Here is a 13620-nt window from a genome sequence, read left to right on the forward strand (position 1 = left end):
CTTCTTCTACTTGAGTGTCTGTCCACTTCATCAATTCTCCCCCTCGTAGCATCATTGATCCGACAGCCCCCGACCGAGATATCCCACCAGCCTACCTCCTCAGCTTCCCCCACCGTTATGTCTCCCCGGCTCAAGCCCATCCGTAATCGTGGCATGCGACCCCATCGCATCCGGGTCATCATCCATCGCACTGCCCGTGGCAATGCTCACGCTATCCCACCGACGCTCCTGGTGCTGTTCTGCGTCGTGATGATGATGATGATAATGATGATGCTGGCTCTCCAAGTGGCAGCCGTCATACGGCGGCGGCGGATCGGCGAGCGCAGCCCCAGAGGAGCAGCAGGAGGAGGAGGCCGCCGTGGTGCCGTAGTCGACGGCTCGGGCCGACATGGCAGCTTCTTCCTTCATGGCGATCTCGACGTTCTTCCTCGCTCGCCGTCGGCGGTAGTTGAGGTAAGCCAGCAAGCCCGCCACGAGCAGGCAGAAGGCAACGGAGCCCACGACTATGGCTGCGATGACCCCAGGGGAGAGGTGCGCGTGGTCGTCGTCGTCCCGGTCTCGATCTCGATCCGGGTCGTCCTGGAAGGGATCACCGTCGTTGTCATTGTCATTGTCGGGGCCTCGGAAGGGCGGGAAGGACGGCGGACTGCTCAGGTCTGGCGTATACCACGGTTGAGTGACGCTGATCGTTCGGGTGCCCCAGAGTAGAGTCGGGTCCGCCATGATGATGATGTAAGTGGGGAGAGGGTGCTTTCCGGGATGGGGATGGAATCAGGAAAGAGAAGGTTCAGACGACCACTTCCCGGGGGTTCCGGTCTCCCCAATGCGCCCCCGTTGGCTCTTAATACTAGTATAGACCCCAAGTGGACAACCGAGACACATACTGCATTTCGGGTCTGGTCAGAACTCCGAGAACCCACCACCAATCGACCAACTCTGTGCTCTCTCGCCGCTCGTCCGGTTACAACTGGGACAGGAAAGCTGTGATACTGCGCCACACAAAAACTGTCGGCAGCCGGAGACCGGATGCCCGCCCCGTATGCATGGTGAGAAGCGCCATCGGAGACCCGCCACTTTGCTTGTCCGCGGCGAATCGATAACCGGCTGTGTTGCGTCTCTCTTGCTGTGATTGGCGTGAAGTGTCTTGCTTTGTGTTCCCCTCTGAAACATGGTCCCGAAAGAGGTGTCAGCAGAGAGTGTGACGGATGCAACGGCGGCTGCCGGTGATCTTCTGAATCCCGAGGAAGAATGCTGCGATATTTAAATACCGCTTCCCTTATGTGTTGTACAGCAACCAATCCCACGAAACCTTTTACTGTTGGGGCCAAAGTAAGTAGGAGATAAGCATGGCCGCGGGAAGAGGTGTTACAGGGAAGCCGAGACGCACATTGACACGAAACCAAGAGTTCGTTGTCGCATATTTCAAGAGACATACTTATCTAAGCTCGCAGAGTATCGTTGCCCTGACACATCAAGATACCAGCGCCCAGCATCATACCGCAAAGTGTCAACAGCACCAACTCAATGGAACCGCATCGTGTAGAGATTCCATCACCGATTGATCCTCTCTATAGCTCCGCCTCGTCCATATTCCTGACAAACAGCAGGAACCAGCGCACGGCGTTGACATGATTCGCCACGCTCACCTTCTCGTTGACAGTATGGATCCCCGAACCCAAGCCGGGCTCGTCCTCGGGATCGAAGCCCGGCGCAAAGCGGAAGATGTGCCGCGTCAGGTCCCAGTAGTAGCGCGTGTCGGTGTTGCCCGTCATGATGCCCGGCGTGACGACCACCTCCTCGCCGTACAGCGCGCGCGTCGTCCCCGCCAGGACCGAGAACGGCCGGCTGTCGCTGCCGCTGGCCGGCGTGACCGGCGCAACCTCGAGTTCGTGGCCTGGCGATGGCGCGAGCGTGATGATGGAGGATGCCGATGATTCCGCGGCACCATCACCATCATCCGCTTCCTCCTTGCTGTCTTCGAAGGCGTGCAGCGTGAGGTTGTGCTTCTTGGCCAGCTCCGCAGCGAGCGCGGTGAGCCGGTCCTTGACGACCTGCGTGGTCTCGCCGACGTTGATGCGGTGGTTGACGACCGCCGTGGCCCGCTCGGGCAGCGCGTTGACCTTGATGCCGCCCGAGATCACGTCGACGGCTTGCGAGGTCTGCATGAGGTACTTGATCTCGGGGCCCTGCTTGGCGGCTTCGAGCGCGAGCTCATCCTTATTACTATGGATATGGCAGGCTCCTCCCACTCCCATCTGGGTCTGGGAGGAAGAAGACTGGCGCTGGCTCAGGAGCCTCTTGAGCTTGTCGGGGAATTCGGGAGCGTATGCCGCGCCGCACTGCAGCTGTGTGTAGTAGGGGTTCGAATCCACCAGGCGAGTCCGGTACTGGCTGGCCTCGATCTTGGTGATCAGCTCGCTGAGGATGCCGATGCTGGTGTGGTCCCGTGGCACCGAAGAATGCCCGCCGGGCGTCTGGATGGTGATGTGCACGTCGGTGTAGCCCTTCTCGGCGGTGCCCGGCTTTGCGAAGAGCGTGCCCCAGGCTTTCTCAAAACCGCTGCCCTCGTCGACAATCACAGCGATGCCGTCCTTTCCGTACCGCTTCTGGATGAAGGCCGAGAGGGGTGCCGCCCCTCGCAGGCCAGAACACTCCTCGTCAAAGCCAAACGAAAGCAGGATCGTCCGCCTGGGCTGGAAGCCGGCCTCGAGGAGGAGCTCAAGCGTCTCCATGGCAGCAATCAGCTGGTTCTTGCAGTCGCTGGCGCCGCGACCCCAGATGTACTTGCCGTCGTAGGCGCCGCTCCACGGCGGGTACGTCCAGGAGCTGATGGTCTCGGGCGGAACGGGCACCGTGTCCTGGTGGGCCATGAGCAGTGTCGGCTTGAGCGAGTCGTCGCTGCCTTGCCATGTGTACAGCAGGCCATGCGTGTTGACTTTCTCCACCCGCAGCTTCGTGTGGATGAGAGGGAACGTCTTCTCCAGGTACTCGTGGAAGCGGTAGAAGACGTCCCATCGCGCGTCCTCACCGATGGCGCCGAGGTCGTCGAACGACTCGGTCTTGACCTGGACCGCGCCCGAAAGGCGACGGACCGTAGCATTCCTAAATGCGCTGCTGGCGACGTGATTGTAGACTTCATCGAGCTTCGAGTCTTTGCTGGGGAGCAGAGGTACGGGCTGGTCGCATCCGGATTTGAAATCATGTTTTATCCCCGCTGTCGGAAGGAGGGACGTAACGTCGGGAATTGGAAACCACAAGATAACCGTGAAGAAGAGCACAATGCATAGGCTCACAAACTGGCAGGAAGCGAACCGTGGTTGTCTACGTCCTCTATACGGAGAGTCCGCTTCGAGGGGTAGAACTGGCGCCGCTCCTGACTTCATGATCGTTGACTGGCAAAGATTAAGGACCGTTGTGAGTGTCGAGCCGACGAAGGACGCCGGTATAGGTTAAATTCACTTCACAAAGTGGGGCCGGAATCCCGTCGTGGGTCAATGATCAAGAATCCGTGACGACCTGCTGTTTTGGGACAGGAGGCCATCGATCTCAAGATAACGAAGGCGTTCCTGTCACATAATAGGTGACTTACTGTATTCTACTCCGCAATCTCCAGATACTTATGTTAAAGCCGGTGGCCGGGAATAAATGCAGCCCCGCCGACGAGTCTGATCTGCCTCTACATGTAGATACAGAGTAACTAAAGCTTTGAATTATTGCGAGATGCTCTATTTTTCAGCCTTGAATCGATTCTTTTAGTCCAAGAGAGAAGGGCATAAAGCATGAAAAGGCTTTCGATGGGGTGAAAGAGCCAAGCAAGTAAAATCCTGTCGAAAAGAAACAGAAAAGGAAAAGGAGAAAGGAAATATAGAAAAAAGAAGAAAAGCTTAGAAAGTGAACCGAAGAAGAAGGAATAACTATAGGAAAGGAAGAAAAGAAAGTAAGAAAGAGAGGCAAAGGGAAAAGAAAACACTATTAGCAGCGTCACTTAGTAGTCGATGGCCCCGGACCCTCAAGTACGTTGCCACCTCTGAACAGGACATCACAGGACACCTCGAAATGATCAAATGATTTGAATGGTCCAATGTCGTTATTTTGTTGCAGTGATTGTCAAACTCCAACTAACATACCTACTATTTAAACAAACCGACTTCATGGAATCTGACCCAACCAACCGATCAACCAGACTTCAGCCAAAACACTTTCCACAAACAAACCCCTCTGCGTACGACTTCAAAATTAACAATCATATCCACGATTCCACCATGGCAGAGAAGATGTCCGAAAACACATGCCGCACTGAGGCTACTCTCTGGAAGGAGATTCGACAATATCTCGAGCACAAGGTCAAGGAAGACACGCCGCAGCCCCCCTTCGCCGTGTGTCCCATATGCCGACTCAATGAACTCGACATCTTGGGTATCCCGCCATCGCCATCGTCATCGGGATCCGACGGCAACCTCGCGCAGGGCGCCATCCTTGTCTGCGGACACATGACCTGTCGCGACTGCATCCGGGACTAGTACACTCGGTGCAGAGCCGACCAACGCGCCATCACCTGCCCGATGTGCCGGCTCGGCATGAAGTTCGAGGGCCGCGACTGCGCGCATGTCGGCGCGCCCTTCCCTATCCCGACCTCGCGCAGCGCGGAAGACCAGAGAAACTCGAACTCCATCATCAGCGAGTTTCTCCAGCGATTGAGCCCGACCATCAGCGAGCGCGGAACAAAGCCGCCGAGGTGCAACCGGTGTCGGTCTGCAAAGGCCGACCTGCTTGGTGCGGTAGTCGGACCGCAGATCGAGCAGCGGAGGGAGGAGATGGTGAGCTCCGGGCAGTTCTTCCAGGCCGAGGTGATCTTCATGCAAAATGCCAACTTCGCCAGGCTGATTTCCATCTTCGTTCGGGAGACCAGCAATTCCACCTGGGGCGAGGCCGACGATGGTTGATGCTTTTTGTGCCCTAAGCATAGCATAGTGAGGGAGGCTGAAGGTACCTACCAAGTACTTAACATCTAACGCACTGGACAAACATCACCCTACATCCCTTTTGATTTTGAGAAGAACCGAAGGGAGTGTTAGTTAATACTACCTTAGCTACTAGTAGTACTACTAGTACCTGACTGGGCTAGTAATATACCCCTTTTTCCCTACCATCGTAGATACACACACAGCCCTTTACAAACCAAAGAACTTCATATCGTCGCTGCCGCGGATGGGCACCGAGTGGCCGACGCCCTGGGCATAGACGCCGACCAGCTTGTCGCCCCAGGTGTAGGTGGTGTAGCGGGCCTGGGGCGTGTTGGGCAGCGTGGCGTCCGGGCGGGTGTAGTCGTAGCCGAAGACGCCGCACCACTGCTTGATGGTCTCGTTGTAGTTGGCCGCGTAGAGCGTGGTGTCGGCCGAGCCGTGGTAGATCTGCATCTTGGGCCGCGCGCCGCCGTAGCCCGGGTACATGTCGAAGACCATCTTGGCCCACACTTCGGGCGTGCCGCGCGCCTGCCCGTTGGCGCACGAGTTGTTCCACTGGTTGACGCCGCCGGACTGCGAGTAGAAGCAGCCGGCCGCGGTGCCCGAGTAGACGATGCCCGCGGCGAACAGCTCCGGGTAGGTGGCTGCCATGACGTTCTGTATAACTGTGAGTACTATACTAGTACTACCAGACTACTAGTAGTAGTACTTTGCTAGGTCACGTACCGTCATCATGGCGCCGGACGAGCTGCCCGTGACAAACACCTTGCTGGCGTCGCCGTTGTACTTGTTCAGCGTGTAGGTGACCATGTTGGCGATCGAGTTGCTGTCGCCGCCGCCGTTGTGCGTGAGCGCCGACCGCGACGAGACATCCCAGCACGTGCCGCTGTAGGGCGACTCCGGGTAGATGACGATGAAGCCCTTCTGGTCGGCCAGCTGCGCATACGGCGACCCGCTGTAGTACGCCTGCGCCGTTCCCGTGCAGTAGTGGATGGCCACGATGACGGGCGGCTTCGCGGCCAGCTTGTTCGGCACGTAGATGTACATCTTGGTGTTGGAGCTGTTGGGCCCGAAGTCGTTGACGCGCGTGAGAGCAGCCTGGGCGCGCCGCAGGGGGGAGCTGGGCTCCATCAGCTGGTCAAACACCGGGTGCGCCGCGACGATGCTACCAGTACTGCCCATGAGGGCCAGCACGGCTGACAGACAGCTCAGAAGCTTCATCGTAGATTGTTGGGTTGTCAAAGATAATACTACCAAATAGTCCGGAATGTCTGATGGGCGCGGTGGTTAGCGGATTAGCGGACGGGCATCGGCTGTGTACCAGGTATTTAACTCTTCACGTTCTCTGTGAACATCCATCGTCTCCGCCACAGACCCAACCCCCGCGGGATCTCATAAAGATACAGACCTCCCTTCCCCCGCTGCCTTCGGTTGCTGGAGTTGATGTTTCGGAACATATGCAAGTCCAATCGGGAAGGGATCAGATACAGGGCCCCTATTTACCCGGATGCTTAGCCCTGCCCTGCCCTGCCCGGGTGGGTCTGGGGGGAGGAGGCCTTAACGTTAACCAAGGCATCGTTCCATCTGAAAGCTCGATTAGAGGTGGACGATGCTTAGAATTGGTGGAATTTAGTACGTGGCAGGACCTCGTCGGAGGGGCAAAGGGTTGAAGATCGGTAGCTAGAGTACAGGAGGCTACCCCAACTTGGACTTAACAAGCATTCTCCGCCGTGGCTCCAATATGGCTGAATGGGCAAGGAGGAACTCTCTCCGCGGTTCGGACATTTTTGCTGCATGTGCATCGTCATCCAACCGATCTAGGTACATCCTGAGTCCATGTGTGCGTGTGTGTGTGAGCTGATGTTATTACCCCTGCATCCGACTCATACAGTACCTAGCACCACCAATGTATTGCCCCTACTAATTACTCGCGTTCCACCACCTCCGGCTCCCTCACCACAACGACAGGCACCGCATTCGGCACCCGCATCTGGCGCTCCAGCCGCCACTCCCATCTCGCCCTCTCCACCACGTCCCCGCCCTTCTGCAGCCTCGCGCGCCATCCCTCGACCCAGCGCCAGGCCAGCCTCGCCTCGCCCACAGCCTCGATATGTCTACAACCCGAACCAGAACCGCTTCCACTAGCACCAGTGCTACTAGTGCGATTACTGCTGATAGCGGTAGAAGTGCCGCGTCTTACATGACCGATGCCGCCATGCCCCATCCGCCGCAGCCGCTTCTGTTTCTGTGGCTGCTGCTGCTGCTCGCCATCACCGAGGTCATGACTACTAGTAATAATAGTAGTAGTGGTGGTGATGGTACTCCCCTCTTCTTCATCGCTACTGCTACTCCTATCAGAGGAAGAATCATCATCGTCGTCGTCGTCGTCAACCGAGACGACGGCCGTGATGGAGAGGACCCTGAGCCGATCAAAGTTGTTTTCGAGCACGATCACCCCCTTGTTGGCTGGTATCGACTGCTGTTGCTGCTGCTGTTGCTGCTTTGAGAGAGCCTGACTACTACTAGACCCTCTTTCTTTCCCTCTGCCTCCTCCTCCTCCTATCTCCGTTTCGCTGCCCGAGCGTAGTCAATTGTGACGAGCCCGAGGTGAGAGCGGGCTGGTGGGGGGGCTGGAGATGAAGGAGGGGAACCGCTCTCGCGTCGGCGACTGCATCTCCGCATCTCCTCCGCCTCGTCGTTGTTGTTGTTGTTGTTGTTGTTGTTGTTGCCGAGTCCGGTCAGAAAACCAGGCACCGCTGGAGGGGCGTGTTGGGAACGAGCTGGGGCGATGGTGATGGTGGTGGTGGTCGCGGGTCGGGCTTGCTGGTCTGGACCGCGGCGGTTCGAAGATGCTGCGCATCCGTTTGAAGAGGCCTCCTCCGGTATTGCTCCCTCCGCTGGTGGGGCTCTCCGGGCCGTTGTCGAGGCCGTCGGTGCGTCCGCCGGTAGCACCGAGGCTCGGCTCGGAGAAGTCCCGTCGTTGCCAGGGCGCGGTGAGGCTCACGGGCGTCTTGTTGTCCGCCTCGTCACCGAACGGGTGCTGCCGCCCAGTGTCTTGACCCTGGTGGGAATGGTATGGTGATGACTCGGTGATACTAGTAGTAGCTGCCAGTACATGACTGCCGCTTGCAGGCTCGGGCTTCGCCGTGTCGAACGGCCATGGCGATGGCGATGGAGGAGACGATACAGTGCTTATGGTGCGCTGGGACTGCGGCGTCCACCCGTCGTTTCCACGCCATAACACATTGGTGGCGTCGTCTCGCTGTGCTGATGAGGCCTCCGGCGTTACGTACTCGGATGACGAGATAAGTGACTCCAGTTCGGAAGAAGGGGTTTCCGGCTGCTCAGAGTTATTATGATGTCTGCTGGCAGCAAGACCCCTACCGCCCGGTGACTCTTGTGGCACCTCCGTCTGCCGGCTGTCCTCCTGTAGTACCGCCCCCCTGACCAGTTCGTGCGGTGGCAGAGGAGGTGGCGACCCGGGCCATGCCTGCGGTTCGCCGCTCCTGTCAAAGTAACTCTCCATCTCCTCGGCCAAGCTTCTGCTACGCGCAAACTGCTCGGGGTAGGTTGGGACCTCGATTGTTAGTTCGGGGATTCTCCGGACCGTGCCTCGGTTTGCCACGCGCTCTTTCGCTGTCTGTTCCGTACCAGTAGGCCGGGCTCCGTGTGGACTGGCATAAGCGTCGCCGGTGTCGCTGTCTCGTGGCGGGACATGGAGGTCTTCGCTCCGATCATCGTCGTCAAAGAGATCGTCTCCGCCCTGGACAGTGGTGGCCTGTTGAGGTCCCAATGCCTCGTGGTGCTGAGCAAACTGTCCTACGGCCGGATCTTGGCTTTCCACGTAGCCGGGTCCTGAGTCGATGCTATCTTGGCGGAGTGAACCTGCCGGTGTTTCTTGAGAGGGTAGCGGCGTGACGAAGTCTGGAGAATCGGTGTCGGTTTCGTTGTCCTCGGGATGGTCATCATCATCGTCGTCGTCGTCATCATTATCACACGCGGGCTCTGGTGATGTAGAATCCACCCTGAAATGGGCATGGAGCGGACTCGTCTGGGAAGCGGGCTCCTTGTGTTCGAGCCGCTCGCCGTGCTCCTCCTCTCTTTCTGGCTCTGTCACAAAGCCCTGATCCTCATGTGAGCGTGCATCTTCCTGGGACAGGACCGGCTTCATCGACCCGGCGTGCTTGTGTTCACTTGGATCATGGTCTGAGGCGCCATGCGCCACACTCTCGGGATCAAACGGCTCACCGTGGCCATGGTCCGATGATCTTCTCGAGCCCACGTCGTTAGGTTGAACTTCTTGCCCAGCACTGGTTGCGAGCTGTTCTGGTTCGTGTACGGGACGGCTGGCTTCCGAGATGTCCTGCGGGCTTGGAGACTGGGCTTGGCGAGGTGTTTTGTGGCCGTCGTAACCATCATCGGCGTGGCCAGGAGCCTCTATGTCCCTTGAAGTCTCCGACGGTTTAGTGTCTGTCGGCAGGGTAGGGCTCGTTATTGTCGGCCTCCGCGCCCGGGTGAGAGCGACAGGTAGTATTGTGGGCAGTGCCAACTCGAGTTGCTCCTCGATGAGCCGATTGAGTTCCTAGTCGATATCTATTAGCTGCACGCCAGGGAGACAGACGACGACGAGAAGCCCGAGACTCACCCTTCTCTTCGCCTGCAATGCCCGAAGCCTCTCTCGGCCCTCCTCAATGGCCATTCGGGCTTGGTCTTCGGCCTGAGTCATCAGACTGTCTGTTTCCAGCTCAACTTGCTTGGTGTGCTCCTTGAGCCTTCCATCGCGGGCGTCGTCTTCCTGGCGGTCCCTCATGGCAAGCGCCTCGTCTTCTTCCCGCCGTCTCCTCTCACGCTCCTCGTCCTCCCTTCTTCGCCGCTCTGCAATTTCGTCGCGTTCGGCCTTCCGTTTCCGGGCCAAGAAGTCCGACTCGGCAGAGAAGGCGGCAGCCAGTGCCTGGATGGCATCGTCGCGTTTCTTCTCCAGCTCATCGAGCTTCACGTTGTGCGGTGTCGGGTCAAGCGTGGCAAGCGTGCTATGTATTGCCGCCAGGGTCTCCTGCATCTGGGCGACGAGCGCCGAGACGTCCGTCACGCCCATCTTGCCGGAATGCTGTCTATAAGCGGGAGGCAAATGTGAAGGTGACCGGCTGAAGGACTGGAAAACGGGGGCCTGTTCGCGCAAGCCTAAAAAAAGGCCGCGGGTATACCTTCACCTCGCCAACGGCACACTTGCTTTTCTTTCCGAGATGGCAGGTCTTGGAGATCCGACAAACACCGCAGACAGTGAACGGACCTGCTACTCGGATTCCGTCTTGTGCACGTCCCTGGACAAACCTCTGCCGCCGATGGCTTGGGAACAAGGATCCGATATCCGTGGGAAGAGCACCTCAGAGAGCATCGACAACCGAATAGCTAGCTACCTGGCCGTGAATTGAATGACGAAGAGAAGGAGAAACCGAGCTGCACACAGTCTGAAGAAACGAAACAGACCTCAACCCGTTAACCTTGAGTCGAACAGGGAAAAACGGGAAACGTGATCCGCCAGTCACCATGGTTGCTGAGTCGTGCCGCGATACCTGAGCCTCCATTCTGGTCCCCATTCGCCTCCTTCAATGCCGCCACTCCAAGACGGCGGTTCCCGAAGCCAGGAGTGCCCGGCGGGAAGGAGGCCGTTATGGAGTCGACCGAACCACTCAAGGCCGACTGGAGAGCGGGGGAGCCATCCCATCTCACTGTTGCTGCGGCACCTGGAGAGCCGCGAATCCAGCCTCAGCATCGTACCAACCTGTTTGGCTGAGTACCAAAGCTTTCCCTCGCTATCATCTATGCTCGCCTGTGGTCCAGGTGAATTTTCGGATGGTGCACGCCGCGAGCAACCCTACCAGGGGGTCCAGTCTCCGGGGAACGGGATGCCAAGCACAGCACATTCGGCACTCGGCAGCGGTGCAGAGCGGCTCCAGTTCGCCGGAGTTCGTCGGTGTCAGTGACAGCAGAATGTCATGCAATGCAATCCTGCATCCTCACCAAAAGAGGCTCAGAGAGCGCGTGGCTGTGGGCAAAGCTCAAATGACACGAAAGTTCTTGCGAAAGAAAGCTTGGCTCCGGAAGTGTTTCAGGTGAAGGTCCGGTGGGTCAGGGGCAGTGCAGTAGTAGAGAACTCGCCCTGCATGTCTGTCGTAAGATCCGAGTCAGGCACACTGAAGTCTTCATGAAGCACAGGAAGAAGAGCTGAAAGAAGAAGTCTTTTGACACTCTATCTTCTATGTTAACCAACAGCCGGTAAGACAATGCTGCGTGTTATTTACTGATTTCCAAAGACTATGTAGTATGTACCTCACAGAGGGGTTGCCGCTGGCAATTACCCTGTGTCGAGTAAACACACCCGACCTTGTGTGACGGTATTGATGTAGAAAGATCATCTGCAAAATAAAGACACGCGCTCTCACGGAGCGTCTGGTATAAAGATGTAAAAAGATGCAAAAAAAGGAACGCAGAAGATATTCTTTCACTCACAGCACCATTAGCCAATGCTGGAATGCTTAAATCCTGGCCACGCCCCCCTTCTCAACGACCGCAATCCTCCTCCTGTGCATCTCCCGGAAGTTGTAGCGCTCGTACGTGCCGATACCATAGGCAACCAGCCCAAGGAACAACCAAATGCTGGTGATGATGAGACCGATCGGGAAGATCATGAGCTGGACCCCAGGGAGTACAAAGGCGGTCGTGCCGTTCTTGAGGCTCGCCACCTCCTTGTCGACAGCTTGCTGCGCCGTGAGGAACGTGCTCATGACCACTTCTTTCGAGAAGACGCCCGAGATGAAGGAGGCTTCGTTGGGCGACACGTTGGTGGTGACCTCCTTGCCCTCGCCGTTGGTGGCTTTGAGGGTCACGATCGGCATGACGAGCGCTTGGAGTTGTGCTCTGGGAAAATTGTCAGCCTGAAACCGGGAAGCCCTTCTCAAGAGAGTTGCCTCAAGTCTGACTTACGATGTCATCTGGCCAGACATTTTGTCTTTATCCACCTGCCCGAGAAACATGTATGACTGCAGCATCCTGAGATCTGTGCCGTTGCCGTCGTCCTGCCTTGCCCTGAGTGACGCCGCTGCAGGGACCTCCGTCGTCTCCTTGAGCTCGGACACCGACGCGCCCTTGTAGGACAACTCAACCTCGATTTTGTCCTGTGGGATGCCCTGGAAGTCGCCCCTGGGCTTGCTGAGCTGATACAGCCTCAAGTCGGCCTCGAATGCGCCCGTCGCGTTGTTCATGAGTGGCAAGTTGTAGCACACGCAGGCGCCCGACGGGTTCGATGCTGTTCCCACCTTCCTCAACGCCTCTTGGCAGGCCTTGTCCGTCTGAGTGTTCCACGCTTCCAGGTCGAGGCTCCCATCGGCTTTGAGTGGTGTATCGTTCCCCTCCTCTTCCGCTCTTGTCACCAGGAGATCTCCGCGCGCCATTAGGTTTGCCTTGGCCACCTCTTCTAACCTCCGCTCCATCGCCGGGCTGTTGCGCGTCCAGCCCTCCACGACTAGGCCCCCGATTCCAGCTTGTGCCCCTGTCGCCAGGAAGGAGGCCACGAGCGTCCTTTGCCAAAGCATTTTGCTCTCTGTGTGCGCGACTCCACCGCCTGTTGCTCCCGAATTAGGATGACTGGACTACAGACCAGCCTGTTTTCCGTCGTATTAACTGCCCTTCTCGCGGCTCCCTCAGTCGAATTCGATGACCGTATTAAAAAGGTCCGGTAAGTTGTAAAGAGCGTGGTCGAAGAGAAAGCGGGACCCGCCCGTGGAAGGGGAGGACTTGTCGAATGTGAGGATGGAAACGCCACTCGGTGATGATGACGGGTAGAGAGATAGAACAGAGAAACCACGCCCGTGGCAGTGACCAAATGTGTGATGATTAAACAGTGGGTAGAATAACAGCAGGGCTTGGGAACAGATTCATGCAAAGTAGATCAGGGCAATCAGGGCCGAGGCCAAGTATATGGCCTGACTCGAAGGATGTGATGCCAGGATCTGGGGTGGGAGGGCGGAAGAGAGCATGACATGACGTCGAGGGGGGGGGGGGGGAGAAGGGGTATATCTTCGTTGACACGACAAACCCGATAGACCAAGCAAACCATCTCCGCTCGGAGATCGCTTAGCGGAACAGAGTTACATTGCGAAATATGGGACGACGATGGAGACCCCAGCGCGCTTGTCCAATGACGCCGCGAAATATCACCATGGGTCAGCTTCTCGACTGTGGACGGGCCGCCGGGGAAAGCCTTGAAGAGTGGAGGTAAAACGCTGTGCGCCGGTACAGTGGTTGCACAATGAGTGTCGGGCTCGGCGGAAGCACGCCGACCTGACACAGGCGAAGCTTCATCCCAGCGCATTGGGCATGCTTGGTGAGCGAAAAGGTGCAAACCTCGTACGAGCCCTCCAAAAAGCTCGTAGGGGACTTTGTGTGATCGCCGTCCAGGATGCGAGAGAAGTGCAGTGCAGTGTCGGATCGACCGCATGTGACAACCCGAGACACTTGGGCCGGGGTCTCCGGCAAAAGCTGATCATGCTCCGCCGCTCATTGGTTGCGACGGGGTCTTGGGGTTTGGCCGCAAGCTTGGGCATGGCGTCCAGACGCGGAAGCGCAAGGCCAGTGAAATCGCTGCAGCATACATAAA

The 13620-nt window shown here is 57.6% G+C and overlaps 6 protein-coding genes across 6 annotated transcripts; 1 reads left to right on the forward strand and 5 right to left on the reverse strand.

Annotated features, from left to right (window-relative positions):
- Positions 1-8: 8 nt before the first annotated feature.
- Positions 9-1146, reverse strand: B0T15DRAFT_138841 (uncharacterized protein). Its single transcript, XM_062861858.1, has one exon. It carries the CDS (start codon positions 721-723, stop codon positions 100-102), a length of 624 nt encoding a protein of 207 aa, XP_062722179.1. The 5' UTR covers positions 724-1146; the 3' UTR covers positions 9-99.
- On the reverse strand, positions 1147-3431 carry B0T15DRAFT_138842 (uncharacterized protein). The gene has a single exon (XM_062861859.1). It carries the CDS (start codon positions 3381-3383, stop codon positions 1569-1571), a length of 1815 nt encoding a protein of 604 aa, XP_062722180.1. The 5' UTR covers positions 3384-3431; the 3' UTR covers positions 1147-1568.
- An 831-nt stretch (positions 3432-4262) lies between these two features.
- On the forward strand, positions 4263-4943 carry B0T15DRAFT_491951 (uncharacterized protein; the record flags this gene model as incomplete). Its single annotated transcript, XM_062866819.1, has 2 exons — positions 4263-4478; positions 4521-4943. The coding sequence occupies 2 exons, from the start codon at positions 4263-4265 to the stop codon at positions 4941-4943; spliced, it is 639 nt and encodes a 212-aa protein (XP_062722181.1).
- A 228-nt stretch (positions 4944-5171) lies between these two features.
- Positions 5172-6185, reverse strand: B0T15DRAFT_491952 (Alpha/Beta hydrolase protein; the record flags this gene model as incomplete). The annotated part of the gene is made up of 2 exons (XM_062866820.1): positions 5172-5621; positions 5691-6185. The coding sequence occupies 2 exons, from the start codon at positions 6183-6185 to the stop codon at positions 5172-5174; spliced, it is 945 nt and encodes a 314-aa protein (XP_062722182.1).
- A 1184-nt stretch (positions 6186-7369) lies between these two features.
- B0T15DRAFT_138922 (uncharacterized protein) lies at positions 7370-10143 on the reverse strand. Its single transcript, XM_062861860.1, has 2 exons — positions 9610-10143; positions 7370-9546 (listed from the first exon to the last, which is right to left on the reverse strand). The coding sequence occupies exons 1-2, from the start codon at positions 10057-10059 to the stop codon at positions 7552-7554; spliced, it is 2445 nt and encodes an 814-aa protein (XP_062722183.1). The 5' UTR covers positions 10060-10143; the 3' UTR covers positions 7370-7551.
- A 1046-nt stretch (positions 10144-11189) lies between these two features.
- B0T15DRAFT_527111 (uncharacterized protein) lies at positions 11190-13035 on the reverse strand. Its single transcript, XM_062868950.1, has 2 exons — positions 11949-13035; positions 11190-11882 (listed from the first exon to the last, which is right to left on the reverse strand). Exons 1-2 carry the CDS (start codon positions 12554-12556, stop codon positions 11501-11503), a joined length of 990 nt encoding a protein of 329 aa, XP_062722184.1. The 5' UTR covers positions 12557-13035; the 3' UTR covers positions 11190-11500.
- Positions 13036-13620: the final 585 nt, after the last annotated feature.

The sequence above is a fragment of the Chaetomium strumarium genome (genome assembly GCF_033439665.1).
Source record: "Chaetomium strumarium strain CBS 333.67 chromosome Unknown B0T15scaffold_3, whole genome shotgun sequence".
Classification (NCBI taxonomy): domain Eukaryota; kingdom Fungi; phylum Ascomycota; class Sordariomycetes; order Sordariales; family Chaetomiaceae; genus Chaetomium; species Chaetomium strumarium.